Raw genomic sequence first — 19,819 nt, 5'->3', positions numbered from 1 at the left:
GTCCCTTCACCATGAAAAAATGACAACTTTCTTTAAGCATTTTCAAGATGTCTTTCATAGGATATGACATTTCTTTCTTTATTTTTCTTTTTATCCTCACCTGAGGATGTTTTCATTGATATTTTACCCTTCCCTCTGATCCCAAGCTCAGCCCCTTTCCAAGCCAAAAGCATCCCACCCAGGTTTAGGCTTGAAAGGGGTCACCCCCACACACCTCCAATCGCAAGCTTGGCCCCCTTCCCAAGCCTAAAGCCTCCTTCCCAGGCTTTAGGCTTAGGAAGGGGTTCCCCCCAGCACCTCTGATCACAGGCTCGGCCCCTTCCCAAGCCTAAATAAAGCCTTTGCCTGATGGCTGGCTGGGAGTGACCTGGGTGCTGAAGGTCAGGTATGTATGCAAATTAACCGCCATCTTTGTTGGGTTAATTTGCATACTCACTCTTGGCTTGTGGGCATAGCGATAGTACGGTCAATTTACATGTTTCTTTATTATCAGGTAAGACTGTACTGCTAACTAATGGAGAAGGCTCAGGTGCCGACATTTTAACAAGGGGGGTCATTCTTATGATTTCTCCCCTTGACCTTATCATTCAGAAGCAATGATGAATCTCCCAACAGGCCTCCTTTCCCATCAGAATCTGTTCCAAATGAGATCTATCACATCAAAATCTATAGAAAATCTCCCTTGCAGGCAAAGTGCAGAGATAAATTTGTCTAATCCAGTTCAAGTATCCAACCTAACAAGTATATCTAACAAGTTTACCGTCCTTATAGTTCTGATTTTCCAATCCTTTCCCCTTTCTGTCTCTTGGGCTTTTCAGGTCCAGTGCTGCTTTGGCTAATTTCTTTGTGTTTCCCCTTCTCTTTCATCCAGCATCCACTGTACTCCTTTGGGGTCACCTGGCTCTGCTTTACGAACTCCCCAGCGTCCAACACATTCTCACTGCCTACCTAAGTGGTCCCTGAACGTATGCATCCCTCTGAGCCTCCGCTTCCAGGACGTGACTCTGGCAGAAGGCAGGGTCTGAATGTTTACCAACTCGAGGAGAAGAATGAAAAGAAAACACTCGGCTTCTTTGGCAAGCTACCTGATAAAACAGCCGAAATCCAAGAAGCCCTTTCTGGTGAGGAGAGAGGCTGCGAGCCCAGCAGGAAGAAGTCAGAGAGACCCAGTGACAAAGGTTGAGTTTTTCTACGGCCAGCACACACCCCTTTCCCCAAGCGTTCTCCAGAAAGCTGCTGACGGGGCTTTGGCAAAGGACCATCCTCCCGCTGGCTTGATAAGCTCGGCCTGTTTTATATTTAACTCCCTCCAGCGCCCGAGGGGCGGGGTGGGGATGCACTGCTTATAAGGGAGCTGGGGAACAGTTTTCTCTGGACAGTCCTCTTCCTCTCGCTCAGCTCCTCGCAGGCATCCTGGAGTTGGCTGGGACAAACGTGCAGGGAGAGAAGAAGCCAGAGAGAGAGAGGAGAGAAAGAGAGAGAGGTGGGGGGGGGAGAAAGTGAAAACAGGCTTCCCAAACCAGGGCATTCCTTCCCATTTAACAAAGGAAGTCTGCCGACCACGTCCGCCTGCTCCGCCTGCTCCGCCTGCTCGTTCTAACATCCTCTCCCACAGGGCAGCCTCCGACTTTGGGAACAGCCATGAACTTTGCGGAGGCAGAGGACTCCAAGAGATACTGCATTCGAGGCAAACATGCGGCCGCGATCTGCGCCACGGTGGTGGCTGTGGGGTTGATCGTGGGACTCTCCGTCGGCCTGACCAGGTCGTCGTGCGGCCCCGCGGACAGCGCCCCCAACCCCACCCCCACCTCCACCTCCACCTCCGGCCCCTCCACCGCTGGCCCCCCCGAGGAGCAGGGGGTCTGCCCGGCCAGCGAGGACGAGAGCGGCGGCTGGAGGGAGTTCAGGCTGCCCGCCTGGGTGAGCCCGGTGCACTACGACCTGGAGGTGCAGCCGCTGCTGGAGGCGGACACGTACACGGGCTCCGTGGCCATCGCCGTGAACCTGAGCGCGCCCACGCGCCACCTGTGGCTGCACCTGCGCGAGACCCGGGTCAGCCGGCCCCCCGCGCTGGCGGCGCCCTCGGGGGCGGCGCTGCGGCTGCGGCGCTGCTTCGAGTACCGGCGGCAGGAGTACCTGGTGCTGGAGGCCGAGGAGGAGCTGCCCGCCAACGCCGCCCAGGGCCCCTTCTACACCCTCACCCTGCACTTCGCCGGCCAGCTCAACGGCTCGCTCGTGGGCTTCTACAGGACCACGTACGTGGAGAACGGGCAGACCAAGTAAGTACTGATTCCCCCCCCCCCCCCCCCCCCCCCCGTCTATTTCTCCTAAACGCAGATGCCTGCTTTTTCTTTCTTTTTCGATTTCCACCCTTGAATGAGTGGTTGGTCTGATATGTATTCTTGACGTCAATGCTGCCTGTTTTTCTGGGAAGCCAAAAAGTCTTGCCCTGGGGTAAGTTCCTAATCATCATAACATTTGAAAGTGTTGAGTGAACTGCACAGAGTAAAGAGAGAGAGAGAGAGAGAGAGAGAGAGAGAGAGAGAGAGAGAGAGAGAGAGAGAGCAGTATAAGTCTTTTGTTCCTTTGGGGGGGGAAATCATTCCATGAGAAACCATATCCTTTTTATTTGTATTTATTTATTTTTTAATACATTTTATTTATTTTTTACAGATAGGAAGGGAAAGAGATAGAGAGTTAGAAACATCAATCAGCCACCTCCTGCACACCTCCTACTGGGGATGTGCCCACAACCAAGGTACATGCCCTTGACCAGAATCGAACCCAGGATCCTTCCGTCCTCAGGCTGATGCTCTCTATCCACTGAGCCAAACTGGTTTCGGCTATTTGTATTTCTTTTTGTTAAACCTCCCTGGAGGATTTTTTCCCCTCCCATTGATTTTAGAGAAACTGGAAGGGAGGCGGGGAGGAGGGAAGAGAGAGAAACATCGATGTGAGAGCCGCCACATGAATAAAGTGCCTCCTGCACGTGCCCCATTCTGGGAGGAGAACCTCAAACTCAGGTACCTGAATCGAACCCACAGCCCTTGTTCTCCGGCCGAAGCTTTAATCACTGAGCCACGCCGGCCAGGGCCGTATCCTTAATATTTATTATAAACTAACTCATATTTTTGAAATACATGTACTTGGCACATTTCACTGGTGATATTCTTGGGCCCCATGTTGACTGATTTTAAACTGAACCTTTAAAATGCTATTACACTCAACTTAAGTGAAATTCTGTACATGTCCATTATAATTTTGACTATTTTACTAGGAAAAGACATTGAGAAAGTATGTAAAATTCATGGAATTGTCTTTGTGACTCCATCTAGGAATGAAGGCAGGACTGTGTCTTTTATCTCATTTAGCCAGAATCATTTACAGATAAGCTTTCAATAAAGACTGAGTCCACACTTCAGTGGCAGCACATATATAAATCTTTGGTCTTATTGCCCATAATGCAATATGCATGGTAATGCCTTATAAGCTTTTTACAACATTAAAGATATATAATTAAGAACATGAAAACATTTTCTTCCCCATAGTCTTCCAAGTGTGTGTGTGTGTGTGTGTACACAATTTCATTTCCTGAGTCAAATAAAGATGTTATTTTTTAAAATATATTTTTATTGATTTTTTTACAGAGAGGAAGGAAAAGAGATAGAGAGCTAGAAATGTCGATGAGAGAGAAACACTGACCAGCTGCTTCTTGCACACCCCCCACCAGGGATGTGCCCACAACCAACATACATGCTCCTGACCAGAATCGAACCTGGGACCTTTCAGACCGACACTCTACCACTGAGCCAAACCAGTTTTGGCAAAGACGTTATTTTTAAAAAATATATGTTTTGTTGATTTTTTACAGAGAAGAAAAGAGAGGGATAGAGAGTTAGAATCATCAGTGAGAGAGAAACATTGATCAGCTGCCTCCTGCACACCCCCTACTGGGGTTATGCCTGCAACCAAGGTACAAGCCTGCAACCAAGGTACATGCCCTTGACTGGATTGAACCTGGGACCCTTCAGTCCACAGGCTGACGCTCTATCTATTGAGCCAAACTGGCCAGGGTCAAAGATGTTACTTGCCTTGACAATTAATCAGAGGCTGCCACTAGAGTTGTACTAACGGTATAAACTCAATGATCTTAAAAAACCTTTACACTGTGGGTGTGGCCCTTGTATCAAGGAGGAAGGCTACACCTGAAGTGTCACTGAACTTGAAATTGTGTTGACCTTTGCTTACTTAGATTCTGAACAGGTAAATGATTAAGAAGCTGTAGTATCACAGTTCAGAAATGTGAATCTGGGGCCAGCTCACTGTACATCCCTTTCCCATGTTGTTTTAAGCATCTTATAGAACAAAGTGAACATTTTGCCCCAAATTCTGTTTGTCAGAAAGACCCAAGTACTAAAATAAAATATTTAAATATTCCTATCTCACTGTGTAGTACACTGCTACATTGAGTAGAAATGCCAGTGTGAAGGGATCATGCTCCTAAAGATGATGTATCTTACTATCAATAGTAACCAAACATCTTCATTGTTTACATTCTTCTGTTTATAAAAATTACAAATGTTGAATGCATAGAAAATTATTAAAAAGGAAAATTTAAAGAACCAATAAGCACTTTCACCATTCAGTGGTAACCCCATTAACGTGTTAATGTAATTCTAAATTTTTCTAGGCAAACAAAATGGCAATCCATATACCTTTTTAACTTAACATATTATAAGCATTTCCCATTCATTCTTAAATAGTTTTAAGAGTTAGATTTTTAAAATTGTATATTCCCCTGCACAAATGCACTATTTTTAAAAACCAATTCCCTGATGGATATTAGAGTTGTTTCCAGAATTTTATTACTATAAAAAGTCAGAAAAGAAAATAGGTTTTAAGTACACATTACCACAGAAAACTTGGAAGACAGAGAACATTTTATAGGAAAATATAAACCATTTATAAGTCCATCACTCAAGTATAGTCATTGTTAACATTTAGGCAAACATTCTTTTAGCATTTTTTTCTGGACACATAAACATGGCATTATTATGCTGTGCATAGTGTTGTGCAATGTGCATTTAGAATATATCAACACTTTAACATGTCATTTGCTATCCTTCCATATGATTTAATAGATACATGATAGTTCATTGTATAAATATAATTTATTCAGTTGTTCCACTAAAACTGAGCATGTAAGTTGCTCCTATGTTTTACCTATAAACACCTATAAAAATGTACTGAACATCTCTATAATAATGTATAACATTTTCTAAGATTTCTTTAGGAAATGGTCTAACCTACATATGTATAAATGCATGCACATGTGTATATATACACACTTATGCATTCTAGAGGCCCTATGCATGAGGATTCGTGCAAGAATGGGCCTTCCTTCCCCTGGATGCTGGCACCGCTTCACTCTGGCCAGAGCTGCCTTTCCACCTTCCTATGCTGCCCAGAGGCCTGGAGCAGCTGGGGTGGTGCAGAATGCCTGAGTGGCTGCCATGGCAACGATGCAAGTGTCCCGCCCCATCTCCAGCCACTCGCTGCCTGTGTATACAAATTAACCCCACCATCTTTGTTGAGTTAATTTGCATACTCACTCCTGATTGGCTGGTGGGTGTCACAGAGTTCTGGTCAATCAGCATATTACTATTTTATTAGTGTAGCTATCACACACACACACACACACACACACACACACACACACACGACATGTGCACGCACATGTGTATGTATGTGTGTCTTCAAACCTAATTTCAAAAAGTTTGTCCCAAATTACATTTCCACCAACAATGCATGAAAGTACCTACTTTTCTGAATCACACTAACAGTAACATAATTTTCTAAAGTGTTTGCACTTTGGTAAAGGAAAGGGTATACTATTCTGAAGGACATCCACCTTCAAGAGATTCTAAAAATTCATCACTGTAAAGTGAGTCAAAGCTTTAAAATTACTATTTCTCAGACTTTAAAACTGCTTCTTTGGTTGTGAAAATAAATAGAAATTTCATCCAAGTAAAGCCATCAAAATACTTCATTAAAATTCTATATACTATAGGAAGGCCAAAAATATGAAACAAGGTTCTGTTAATAAATTTCTGTTACATACTTCATAAGTTTAAAAAACAAACAAAAACACACTGTGAATAGAGAGTTGCCCTGCAGACTGAGGGGACCCAGGTTCAATTCTGATTAGCGGCACATGCCTGGGTTGTGAGCTTAATCCCCATTCGGGGGGTGTGCAGGAGGTAGCTGATCAATGATTCTCATCATTGGTGTTTCTCTCCCTTCCTCTCTGAAATCAATATAAATATATATATATTTTTAAAAAACCCACACTATATACTAAAATATATATTACTTACTCTGATTCTTTGGATTATGTTGTCACACCAGTTAATTTTACCATAAAATACATGTGTGAGAGCTGACATTCGGAAACTCAGCTATCTTAATTGTTGGGCAGCAAATCCAATCGACAAGCAAGATTGGTGAGGGAGGCCTGTGCTGCTAGATTCTCAGGAAAGATTGGTCTTCCTGAGTTTGTTTTCATTGGTAGCTTTTGAGGCTCTCATATTACACAGGATGCTGCCAGTTGTGCACTGCATCCACGCTTTGGAATAGTCCTGGCACATACTCAATAACTTCACTTAGGCTCAATGGAATACTTTTGGTTTGGCTTGTTAGGAAATATCTCAGACATATGAGAAAAAAATGCATTTCTTTCAAGCCGCTGGACAATGCAGGCCTCTAGGGTTTCCCATGACTGTCCGTGTAAGGATGGCAAGAATGAACTCACTGGAACAACACCGTGCTTTCACATTACAGAGTGAGCTTTGTAATATTTGAAGCTCGTGAAATTTAAAGTACCACTGTAGTAGTACCCTTGATGCAATCAAAATCATATTCTCTGACTTTTTTGCCTCAACGTAAAATTTAACTCCAGGATTGAGTATTAGCAGCAGTTTGGGAGATTATTGTTGCAGCCATGACGCAAGCTAAACATGAATGAACTCAGTGGCTTCTTTCCCTCAAAATGCTACGGTAAAGGAGAGTTGTAGAAGAAGGGTGAGAGTTCCCTATGTCAAGCTGTCACCTTGCTGGGGACAGGCTTATAGGAGGCTTAAAAGGAGAAAGTGAACATTTAAAAGTCTCTTTTCCTACTACTCTCTTAAGGTCTGAGTAAAAGCACATAAAAGGATTGAAACTTTTGAAATGTTTGCCTTCCCACACCAACCAAACCCCCACACTCTTTTTTTTTTTTTAACACAAATCTGGGAAAAAATTTAATGACATTGTAGAATAATATCATGTAAGGATATTCTTTGTTCTAGGCCATGGCAATTCCATTTCAAACTGGCTGTCCATTTCTTTTTGTAGGGACAAGGTCTTAGTTACATTTTCTGCCCCTCTCCCAGGGGTAGTAGTGATAGTAGTGACACCATTTCTTTGGTGTCCACACAAGCCAGAACCCTCTTTTTAATTTTACACACAAAGGGGCAGTGTTTTGATTTTGTGTCATACAAAAGGGAAGCAGGGTGGAGACCCCTGTGTAATTATACTTTCTTGCCCCACCCATGGTCCTCCTGGATGACCAAGGCCCCATACTCTTTTCAGTTGTTCTTTTCCCAGACAGTCCCATCTACTCAAATCTCCAGAGTGTATAATATTTTTTTTCTCTCACAAGTTGAGCATTTCTTTCTCAGCATTTCAACTAATCTTACACAGCATTTCCCAAAGTGTGTTGCACAGAGCTCTAGCTGCATAGGATAGCAATAGATTTTGCCAGGACAAAAGTAGGGGAGTGATACTGTGACCAAATTAGTTTGGGCAATAACATTAAATACAATATAATATCTTGTGTGATCTGACAGTGTCCATGATGAATTTCCAGAGACTGCCGATGTAGTTTCCCTACCGTATGTGACTGTGGACTCTCTGTGGGTCTCTGAGAATAAGCCAAGTCTCTCTTGTTCCCTGTCTGGCATACACTGAGCACTCAAATATTACTGACTGCATCTATGGCTTTCCCACTCCTAATGTCCTCTGGCACACGCTGAACCTGGCCGCATGGCTACAGCGCCTTTCCCAGGAAGGAGTCCGGCTTCCACCAATGACATCTCTACCTTCCAAGTCATTGTGGAAAACTTCCCTGTTTCTTTCCTGCCCATCTTGTTGAAGGGAAGTGGAATTGGTATGTATTTTCTTTTTAAATTTAGGAACACAGTCATTATACTTTAAGGACTGAGATTATTGGAATTGATAGAATTTACAAGACTTTAAAAGGAGGATAGATGGTTTCTAGTTTGAGTTTTCTGGATCATCTTCATCACATTGGTAGGACTGACACTGACCTTAATATTATGGTGGGATTTTAATAGGCAAACTGAGAAGATAAAAGCAAGTAAAAAGGAAAGGCGCCAAGTCAGAAGAGCAGAGTGGGGGAAAAATTAGTTAGTGGGAGAGGTTTGTAGGAAGAGGTTAGCTAGAGGTAACTCTGGAAAACCCACGAGAAAGAAAAGGAAGAGTAGCTGATGAAAGGCACTATGAAGGAAAAATTCGCTGGTGACCATTTAGAAGTGGTTGGTGAAGGAAAAGAGCCTAGTCCATACATGGGTATGTGGGAGACAGTGCAATGACCCAGGAAAGAGATGAAGGTCAGATAGGACAATGGCTTCAAGACAGACAGAAGCTGACACAATAGAGAAGGCAGTTTGGAGGGAAGAAATCAGGATTTGCAAACTGACTATGCAGAGGGTTAAGGTAAACTTATGGGCCTAGGAAGCCCCAGATACCTGATCTGAGTAATAGCCACACTTCAATTGGAAATAGAAGAGAAGAACCAGATTGAGAAGGGAAGGTTTTAAGTTCAGTGTCAGATGTGTTGAATACCTGTCAGACATCTAGGAAGACATGCCTAGGAGGCACGTGGATAAATATGTCTGCAGCACAAGGTGAAGGCTTGTGATAAAGATTTAGGAGTTAAGTGGAAATGAGGTAAAGAAGGAAATCAGTGGGATGGTCCTAGGTCAGTGTGTGTGGATGTGTGTGTGTCAGTTTATTCATTATATTCTTAGATTGATATGTCGAGCTATCGGCATATCCCTTATCAATAAAGAATTGATTTTTTTTTTGTCTTGTTTACTTGTTGCAGGAAGCTTAGTAATTTATTTTAGGAGCAAGGAAACAAAAAAGATTTCACTTGACCTTGCATGTCTTCTACATAGGGAGAGATAATTGGAAGATAAAGGTAAATAATTAACGCTTTCATTCAAACCACCAAAAGCGTGTTGGAATCTGGGTAAGCGGGATGGGCTGTCTGGCACCGATCAGCTTCCCTTCTTCCATGAAGAACACTCGCTTTGGTCTGCACGGACACGTAGCAACTGTGCTGCCCCATTTGTGTCAGAAGCCTTTTGTTTAAGGTTTTTACCTAGACCTTGCTATTTATTTTGCTAGATTAAGTTATCAGATTGCTGAAGATAGCCTGAGAGTCTTCATTAGAAATAGTCTGCCAGATGATTTATGGGATAGTGGTGGGTTTTGTGTGTTTTTAAAGTTGATTCATAGCGAATTGCATCATCATCATCCCCTCTTCTCTCCCTGGAGTAACAAGCTATTCTCCAGCTTTCTCTAAAATCACCATGATGTGACTTACTCAGAGAAGTCAGAGGGGTATTCTGCTCTTTTATAAATTAATAAGTTACATAGAATTATGTTTTTAATGGTCTGGGCCTAGAAAGGGGCTTATTAGCATAGTACAGCAAGGCCCCCAGGGGAAAGTGGTTTACTTCAGCGCCTTTGCCTGGCATGGTAATTATTCGGAACAGATCCAGCAATCACTTTTGAACATACTGTGCTATTAGCCAGGCTTTGCACATTAATTTGCAACACAATTCAGCTGATTTTAAAAAGGAAAAGTTTAAACACTGAATAAAACCTCCCCAAAGAAGTTGTGATCTAAAGTTGTTTTGTACTGCTCTCTCAGATACCTCCTTTTCAAATTTGCATATATACACACAAAACTTTAGTAAGTTTGGATGGAATTTAACATATATATAATTGATTTCAGAGGGGAAGGGAGAGGGAGAGAGATAGAAATATCAATGTTGAGAGAGAATTATTGATTGGCTGCCTCCTGCATGGTCCACAACGCAGGTTATTACTCTGACCGAGAATTGAACCGTGACCTCTGGGTTCATAGGTTAACACTAAGCCATGCCAGCCAGGTGAATTTAGCATATTTAAATAACAGCTATTGAGTCATACAGGAGTTCATGAGAAAAAAGTTATTTTTAAAAACTGTTATATCACCTATAATATTTACAAACACATTTTAAAAAATTAATTGTGTTCTAGTACAAATATTTGTGTCTGAATGAATTTTGAAGTCTATTGGTTGTGGAAGGTGCTATATCATAAAGCATAGTCAGGCTCACATAAGCCTGGACCTATGATGGCACCTCTGTTGGGACTCTGCTTCCTGATCTCAGGTTGGTTTACAGGCCTTGACTTTGGAGCACTCTGTGCACAGTTGTTTTGGGGGCCTAGGCATCTGGTATGGTCACAGGGTGGAAGGATCTTAACCAATCGAGTGGAGCCTACATGGTCTGAATGCTGGATTCACAGTGTTGTCAATCCTAGAAGGTCCTTTTTTGCAAGATATGTGAATGAAGTGTTGGTGTCTCCACCAAGAAGTGACAGATATATTGGGGACTTTGTCTTTTGGTTGATTAAAGTTTCATATGCTATATGAGAAAGGAAGAAAAGAAGGAAAAAAGGGAGGGAGGAAGGGAGGGAGAGAGGAAGGAAGGGATGAAGGGAGGGAAGAAAAGAAAAGAAAAGAAAGGAAAGGAAAGGAAAGGAAAGGAAAAAAGAAAAGAAAAGAGAAAAGAAAAGAAAAGAAAAGAAAAGAAGAAAAGAAAAAAAAGAAAAGAAAAGAAAGGAAATGAAAAGAAAAGAAAAGAAAAGAAAAGAAAAGGAAAGAAAAGAAAAGAAAAGAAAAGAAAAGAAAAGAAAAGAGAAGAAAAGAAAAGAAAAGAAAAGCTATCTTTCCAGAATTTAAGAAAATGGAATTAGGTGTATCCTAATCCCATTATGTAAATTTCAAGGCAGTTTCAAATATATTATTACACATGACCTAGCCCTACGGTCTCCTCCCAGCCCCATGAAGAGGCCTGATGTGCTTTGGTAACCAGCTTTCATAGATGAGGGCCCTGAGAATGGTAGGTTTTGTAATTCATTCAAGTACACATATGGGGCTAAAGACTAATTAGAATCTAGGAAGTTTTACTCTTAGAAGAGAATTTCCCCCATAAAATCATATTGGTTCTACAATTTAGAAATAACAGTGTGCATTCTGTAACTCTTCTTGTTAATTCCTGTCACTTGACCTGCACCAATATATGTCTAGATTACTATAGCTGCATGGGTTTCCCGTGATTAACATTCATTGACAGGACCAGCAAGCACACCACACAGAGCCATTTCCACCACTGTTATGTTCCGTTTTTAAAATACAGGATATCTGAATTTTCAAGCACAATCTCTTTTAAAGAGAGATGGGGAAAGGATTGAGAATTGTTTGCTCTCTTGGGTGCTGGGGCACAGAGCAGAGAGTGGTAAAGTGTTTGAAAACCTACCCATCTCTCGGCTACTGCTTAGGAACATGTAATTCAACTCCCTCCTCACCCTCACCCTCCACACACACACACACACACACTCCCAAATTAGTTAGCTGGCTTATTTCTGAGGTGAGACTAAGCTGAAAACATCCTTGTAGAGTGACTTTTCCTTTTCTTCGGCTTCTGGAAGAAATCAGAAGCCAGAAGAATCCAGAAGAAAGGGTCAGCTGACAAAACATGGTATTGGAGCTTGGTGCAGCTTACTAGAAAACCTTAGTACCCCAGCAAGGTGTACAGGTTTCTTTAATCCTGGTGTATTTGCAATTCCCTGCAATCTGCATGGTGTTAGAAACTTCAATGCATTAGTTAAATTATGATCATGGAAACTCATCAGTAATTACTTATTGAAGAATAAATCCTTGGCTGAGACTTTTTTGAGTAACTTTTTATTTTGAAATAATTTTAAACTTACAGAAAGGTTACATGAATAGTACAATGAACTCCTAGAGACACTTTACCCAGACTCACCAATAGTTTACATTTTGTCCTATTTCCTCTATCTCCTTTCCCTCTTAAATGCCTCTCTCTCTCTCTCTCTCTGTCTCTCTCTCTCTCGTATATTGAAACACTTTCCCTTTGCCTCAGCAATCAGTATATATTTCTTAAGTACATGAACATTCTCCAACAACCACAATGCAGTTATCAAAACCAGGAAATTTAATATTGATATAATTACCTAATCCACAGTCATAATCAAATTCATCAATTAACCACAAAATGTCTTTTTTTTTAAAAAAAATAAATCTTTATTGTTCATATTATTAAAATTGTTCCTCTTTTTTGCCCCCATAGCTCCACTTCTCCCAGTCCCACCTCAACCTCTGCCCTAACCACCCTCCCATACTGTCCTCATCCTTAGGTGTACGACTTTTGTCCAGTTTCTTTCTGCACACCCCACACCCCTTTCCCCCAAGAATTGTCAGTTCATTCCCTTTTTATGTTCCTGATTCTATTATATTCACCAGTTTATTCTGTTCATCAGATTTTTTAATTCTCTTGATTTTTAGATTCACTTGTTGATAGATATGTATTTCTTGTTCATAAGTTTTATTTTTACCTTTTTCTTCTTCCTCCTCTTCTTAAAAAATACCCTTAAGCAGTTCATATAATACTGGTATGGCAGTGATGAACTCCTTTAGCTTTTTCTTATCTGTAAGCTCTTTATCTGATCTTCAATTCTGAATGATAGCTTTGCTGGGTAGAGTAATCTTGGTTGTAAGTTCTTGCTATTCATCACTTTGAATATTTCTTGCCACTCCCGTCTGGCCTGCATAGTTTCTGTTGAGAAATCAGCTGACAATCATATGGGTGCTCCATTGTAGGTAACTAACTGTTTTTCTCTTGCTTCTTGTAAGATTCTCTCTTTGTCTTTTGTCTTTGGTATTTTAATTATGATGTGTCTTGGTGTGGTCCTCTTTGGATTCATTTGGTTTGGAGTTCTCTGCACTTCTTGGACTTGTAAGTCTATTTCTTTCATCAGGTTGGGAAAGTTTTCTGGCATTATTTCTTCAAATAGGTTTTCAGTATCTTGCTCTCTCTTTTCTTCTGGCACCCGCATAATTCTGATGTTGGGTCCTTATACCATCTTCAACTTTTTGGATTTTTTTTCCTTTTCCGGTTGGGCGTTTTTTGCTTCTTTGTATCCCAAATCTTTGACTTAATTCTTGTGATCCTCTAGTCTGCTGTTGGATCTCTGTATATTATTTTTTATTTTAGTCAGTGTATGCTTAATTTCTAGTTGGTTCTTTTTCATATCCTTGAGGTTCTCACTAAATTTACCACCCTTTTCTAGAAAATTCTTGAAAAACTTATAACTGTGATTTTGAACTCTACATCCAGTAGTTTGCTTTCCTCCATTTCTTTCATTTGTGACCTGTTTCTTTGTCTCTGCATTTTGGCTGCTTCCCTGAGTTGATAGAGTGGCTTTGTGTGCTAGGTGTCTTATAGGGCTCAGTGGCTCAGCCTCCCCAGTTACCTGAGGTGGACACTCTTGGTGCAGCCCTTTGGGAGCTGTGTGCACAATCTTGTTGTAGTTAAGCCTTGATTGTTGTTGGTATCACTGGGAGGAATTGACCTCCAGGCCAATTGGCTGTGAGGATCAGCTGTGTCTATGCTGGGAGAACTTATGTGCTGGAGACACCCTTATGAGACAAGGCTTGCAAAAGCCTCTGCTCAGCTTGGATGGGGCGGAGTCTCAAGGCAGAGCCAACAGCCATGGCTTCCCATCAGCCCTGCTTTTAAGAGGCCCTGTGTCTCAGTCTCCCATGATAATTGCTGCAAGCACCTCTGAGAAAAAGCCACCCTCGAGTTTTGCCCACTGCCAGACAGTCCAGTTTCTCCCCGAATGAGTCTGCATCCCCAGAGTCTCACCCAGAACTGGATTTCAGAGCTTTTGGGAAATTTTGTCTCCCTCCCACTTGAAAAAAAACAGCCTTCTCTGTGTACGCCTCCATACCTTCATACCTTCTTCTCCCATGAGACTCTGTGCTTTTCTCTTTCCTTCTAGTTGTAGAATTTCCATTCAGCCAGCCTTCCATGGATCTTGATGATGTTCCTTTTGTCTTTCAGTTATAGTTTTGAAATTGTTGTGCGAGGCAGCAGTTTAGGTATTTACCTATGTGGCCATCTTTGTTTTATCCTCAAAATGTCCTTTTAGCTATTTTTTCAGTATACATCCATTATTGCTTTTAGTGTCATGCCTCTTTAGACTCCCTTGAACAGTCCCTTGGTCTTTCTTTGTCTTTTACCATCTAATATATATACTAGAGGGCCAGTGGACGAATTTGTGCACAGGTGGGGTCCCTCTGGGTGGCCTCCAGGGATTGGGCTGAAACCCGCAGTCCAATGCTGCCTGCAGCTCCTACCTGCCACTCCCACTCATCCCGGCCCCACTACGCCTGCTGCAGGCTCATGCCCAATCAGTCCAGATAGGGAGAGGCTTGTGCAGCTGTAGCAGTGCTTACCAGCCTTGAGCCCTGTGTCTGGTGCCTTCCCAAGGGGAGTTGTCTATGGGATCAGGATGAAACCAGCTCTCTTACATCCCCCAAGGAGTCCTGAATTGCAAGAGGGAAGGCTGGGCTTAAGGGCCCCACCAGTGCATTATTGGACCAGGGAGGGACCGCAGGAGGGTTCCAGGTTATGTCTGTCCCATCTTGCTCATTCCCAATTGGCTGGACCCCAGCAGCAAGCTAACCAAATTGTCTCTCTATAGTCGGAGCATCTTCCCCTGGTGGTCAGTGCACATCATAGTGAGCAGTTGAGCACCCTTAGCATATCATTAGTATATTAGGCTTTGATTGGTTGTTTGGTTGTTCTGCCCTTCAGTCTATTTGCATATTACCCTCTTATTATATAGGATATTTATATTTATTTTTGGTTACTTCTCACCTGAGGATATTTTTCTATTGATTTTTAGAGAGGGTGGGAGGAAGGGGGGAGAGTTAGAGAGAAACATTGATGTGAGAGAGACACATAGATTGGTTGCCTTCTGCAGGAGCCCTGACAGGGAACTGGGCAGTGCATAGAACCTAAAACCTAGGCACATGCTCTTGACCAGAATCAAACCCATGATCCTTCAGTCCGTGGCCCAACACTCTATCCACTGAGCCAAACAGGCTAGAGATATTCATTAATTTTTATTAGATTAAGGATTCATGGATTTTTATTTCATTCAATGAGTTATAATTCCATTGTTTATTTTTGATATTCCAAATATCCCAGATTTGGATAGTGATAGTCTCCTCAATCAGACTCTTGTGTTTTTGTGACTTGTTCAAATGATTCTTTGAGAACTTTCTTACTTTTTGGCACACTGAGATGTTCCAGGATTATTTTGGACTTTTCCTGACCCCGCATTGGAATCAGCCATTTCTCTAAGGAGTCCTGGTTTTTTTTGAGTGGGGAGTGATATTTAAAAATGATCATCTGGGAACTATCATAGTTTTCCGTGTATAAGATGTTATTTTTTCTAAAATAATTAGACTGAAAATCGAGGGGCATCTTATACACAGAAGTCAGCCAAAGAGGAGCCAAGGGAGTGCATAGCTGCCCATACCTTGTCAGACAGCCTTCCTCCAATCATGAGCCTTATTGTTACTGATATCAGCTGGTGCCATAATTGGAAGTGGAGGAGGAGAGTGTGCAGGTGGAACAAGGACCCGAGCTTTCTAAGTCTATAAAAATGTCAAAAAATAAAAAGATAAGTACCAATAAATGATTGTCTTACTCTGAAAAATTCAAACTAAATGTAATCAGCTATGCAAAAGAGAATGCAAATAGAACCATAGAGAGACAATTTGGATGTCCTCCCACTGAGTGTTTGATCAGACTGTGGGGAAAACAGAAAGAACAACTCCTTAAGATGCCAAAAAAGAAGAAGGCCTTAAGAGGGAAGCCAGAAAAGATGTTTAAAATATTGATTTCTTGATTTTAGGGGGCGTCTTATACATGGGGTCATTTATACACGGAAAAATATGGTAATTGTGTTCAATGCTACATGCTTGTCATTGCAACCAGTCCTACTCAGTAGACAAAGCTAGGAAACATATGTCTCTGTGTATTTTTATATCTATCTACCTTATCTAGATGAAAATCATTGAATTTATTCTAAACCTGCATTTATATGTTCTAAACTTCCCCCTTTACAAATTTAGAATTCTCTTCTCCAACAGTGAGAAAGCTGCTTTTCACTTTTTTTTATTGGCTCAAGCAAGCACATAGAGAAGGTTGTTCCCGAATTGCTAACCTATACCTCGCAACAACACAAAACTACTTACTAGAGCTCAATATTGATTAACAGATATTTTTAGAAAAGTTTGTATATAGCAAATGCACAAATCTAATAGGCACAATTCAGTGAATTATGATCTTTGTTATCCACACTTCTATGAAGATAAAGATTTTTTTAAATCATTCCAGAAAGTTCCCTCCCTGAGTCAATAGCCTCTCCAGACAGACACTTTTTCTGGTTGTATTTTTTACATAGAAATAGTGTTACGGTTAGGGTTAGGGTTAGGGTTACTTTGCTTACCCTAACCCTAACCCTAACCCTAACCCTAACACTTTTTCTGGTTGTATTTCTGGCTGTATTTCTTGGCTGCATTTTTATCAAGTAATTTTTGTATGCTGGGAGATTTTTAAAAGAAATTCAAAAATATTTTAATTTCTTATAGATGGATGTTGAGCTATGACATAGTATTTTTTAAAAATATATTTTTATTGATTTCAGAGAGAAAGGGAGAGGGAGAGAGATTGAAACATCAGTAATGAGAGAGAATTATTGACTGGCTGCCTCCTGCACTCCCCCCTCCTGGGATTGAGCAACCAGACATGTGCTCTTGACCAGAATAGAACCTAGGACTCTTCAGTCTGCAGGCTGACTGCTCTATCCACTAATCCAAACCAGCTAGGGCTGAGACATAGTATTTTTAAAGTAAATTAATGTATATTATACACCCTTGCCCAGCTGCGTGCATCAGTGGTTGAGCTTGGACTTATGAACCAGGAGGTCATGGTTTAATTCCCGGTTAGGGCATATGCCCAGGTTGTGGGCTCAGTCCCCCACAGTGTGGGGTGTGCAGAGGCAGCCAATCAATTATTCTCATCATTGATGTTTCTATCTCTCCCTCCCTCTTCTTTCCTCTCTGAAATCAATAAAAATATATTTGAAAAAATACACCCTTGAACCCAAATGAAATCCAGATCCTTATTCTGGTCTCTGCTCTTGAAACTCCTTTTCCCAGTCTCTTTGGTTCACTAGACTTTAGTCACACTGGACACCTTTCAGGTTCTTGACCACATCAAGTTATTCTCCACCTCAGAGGTTGTGCACCCTCTGCTAGAACACATTTTCCTTAATCTTCACCTGTCTTGGTTTTTCCTCATCATGTAGATTTCAGCAAATCACCTCCTCTAAGAGACTGTCCTTGACTGCTATACTTAATGTTGCTCACCACTTTTCTAGAATCATTCTCTGTCACTCCCTGTTTTATTTTGTACAGAGCTCCCATCATGCTCCTAATTTATTTACTTACTTATTGTGTTATCTATTTGTATATCTATTTTTTAATTTTGTCATTGTTATTTTCTCAGCACATAGAATAATGCCTAGCAAGTGTGTGTGTGTGTATGTGTGTGTGTGTGTGTGTGTATGTGTGTGTGTATTTGTTGGATGCATAAATGATCTAATAATTTAGCTTGGTGATCTTTATGATATGCCTTCCTTAATCCCTAGGGATCTCAAAGAACAAAATATTTTTCTTACACAAACTATTAATGAATATAAGCCAACATTTTTGTCCTTGCTTTTATTTTTTTACTTTGCTTACTCTTCCTATCAGCAATACAATAAAACTGTCTTATTGTGATATGACTAGACATAAAAGTTATATATTCATTGTTTTTTGTTCTTTTTTTTTTAGCAACTACTCAGAAAAAGTACTTCCATTTTGAAGTAATGAAAATATTAAATGTAATCATTTTTGCTTACATAAGCGTATGTTAAGTTAGAACCATAAAAAATGGGCTTTAAACTTGGCCAAAGGTTGCTTCACCTGGCAGATTGCTCAGAGCCTTCCTTTGCCTGGAAATGAAACTGGGTTTTGTCCCTGGAGTAACATAAATACGAAAGAATGTGCCATTAGGGAAAGGAGGTAGGCCCTGGGACATGCTCCTCTGCTCTGTGACGGAACACAGCTGCTCCCCTCACAGGGCAGCTCCCGACAAACCCAGAGCTGATTTTGTGATTTTGTGATTATTGACTTGTTGCTCAACCACTTTGTGGTGAAGAGAGTGATAGCTCATAACTGGGTTTATTTTTGCTTATCCACAATTCACATATTTTTAATTATGGCACCTGAGTGTGGATGTAGACTCATTTTAAGAAATGTAACGGATATAATTACACAGTCGATTGTTTTCTGTGGGAGTAGAAACATAAGGGCTGTCAGAAGAGACAACATGGATTTTGTTTGTGTGTGTTTGTTTCCAAGGAGCATAGCAGCCACTGATCATGAACCAACAGATGCCAGGAAATCCTTCCCTTGTTTTGATGAGCCCAACAAAAAGGCAACTTATACAATTTCTATTGTCCACCCCAAAGACTATAAGGCACTTTCAAATATGCCGGTAGAGGTGAGTATTTTTGAAAAATTGTTTGTTTATGAATATAGTTAGTTTAAAATATCAGGTAAATTATCTGATTTGCTATGAAAGAACACCACTGAATTTTAAAATTAAATGTGCTCTAATAGCTTATTTAAAGGTTTCAGAATACATTTCCTTTGAACTCCTAGAAGTCTTTATCCATCTTTATTATAAATACTAGAGGCCTGGTGCATGAAATTCATGCATGGGTGTGGGGGGTATCCCTCAGCTCAGCCTGCACCCTCTCCAATCTGGGACCTCTCAAAGATGTCTGACTGCCCGTTTAGGCCTGATCCCATCAGGCAGTCAGACATCCCTCTCATAATCCAGGACTGCTGGCTCCCAAATGCTCGCCTGCCTGCCTGATTGCCCCTAACCACTTCTGCCTGCCAGCCTGATCACCCTCTAATCACTCCCCTGCCAGCCTGATCAACACCTAACTGCTCTTCTACCAGCCCAACTGCCCATAATTACCCTTCCCTGCTGGCTTAGTCACCCCTAACTGCCCTCCCCTGCTGGCCTGGCTGCCCCCAACTGCCCCACCCTACTGACATGGTCCCTCCCAACTTCCCTCCCCTGCAGGCCTGGGTCCCCCGCAACTGTCCTCCACTGCAGGTCTGATTGCCCACAGCTACTCTCCCCTGCTGGCCATCTTATGGTGGCCATCTTTGACCACATGAGGGCAGTCATTTTGTGTGTTGGAGTGATGGTCAATTTGCATATTACCTCTTTATTAAATAGGATTCCTCAACAAAAAAACCACAAAAAACACCACAAGAACAAACTAAAACAAATAAAATCTTAAGAAGATTAAAAGTGAATTGCCACCAGTTATCTATGCCCCAGTGTGAATTAGTTTATCAACTTTTCTTCCAGTGTCAGGCACCTGAGCAATTGAGTTTTGATTGGAGAAGAAAGATGACAGGATAAACTTAACATAGGAAGCACCAATGCAGAAGACTGGATCATAGTAAAATGTT

General features: G+C 41.5%; 1 protein-coding gene across 1 annotated transcript in view; it reads left to right on the top strand.

Annotated features, from left to right (window-relative positions):
• Positions 1 to 1,116: 1,116 nt before the first annotated feature.
• The window catches only part of ENPEP (glutamyl aminopeptidase), an 83,389-nt gene continuing 64,686 nt past the window's right edge, over positions 1,117 to 19,819 (top strand). Inside the window, exons 1-2 of the mRNA XM_084872261.1 lie at positions 1,117 to 2,279; positions 18,686 to 18,827. Of these exons, the coding sequence (XP_084728387.1) occupies positions 1,642 to 2,279; positions 18,686 to 18,827 (780 nt within the window). The 5' untranslated portion in view covers positions 1,117 to 1,641. The remainder of the gene's footprint in view (positions 2,280 to 18,685; positions 18,828 to 19,819) is intronic.

The sequence above is a fragment of the Pipistrellus hanaki genome (genome assembly GCF_964339955.1).
Source record: "Pipistrellus hanaki genome assembly, chromosome: 1".
NCBI lineage: Eukaryota > Metazoa > Chordata > Mammalia > Chiroptera > Vespertilionidae > Pipistrellus > Pipistrellus hanaki.
Note: the sequence above shows the minus strand (reverse complement) of the source record. Positions and strands in the feature narration are given on the sequence as shown.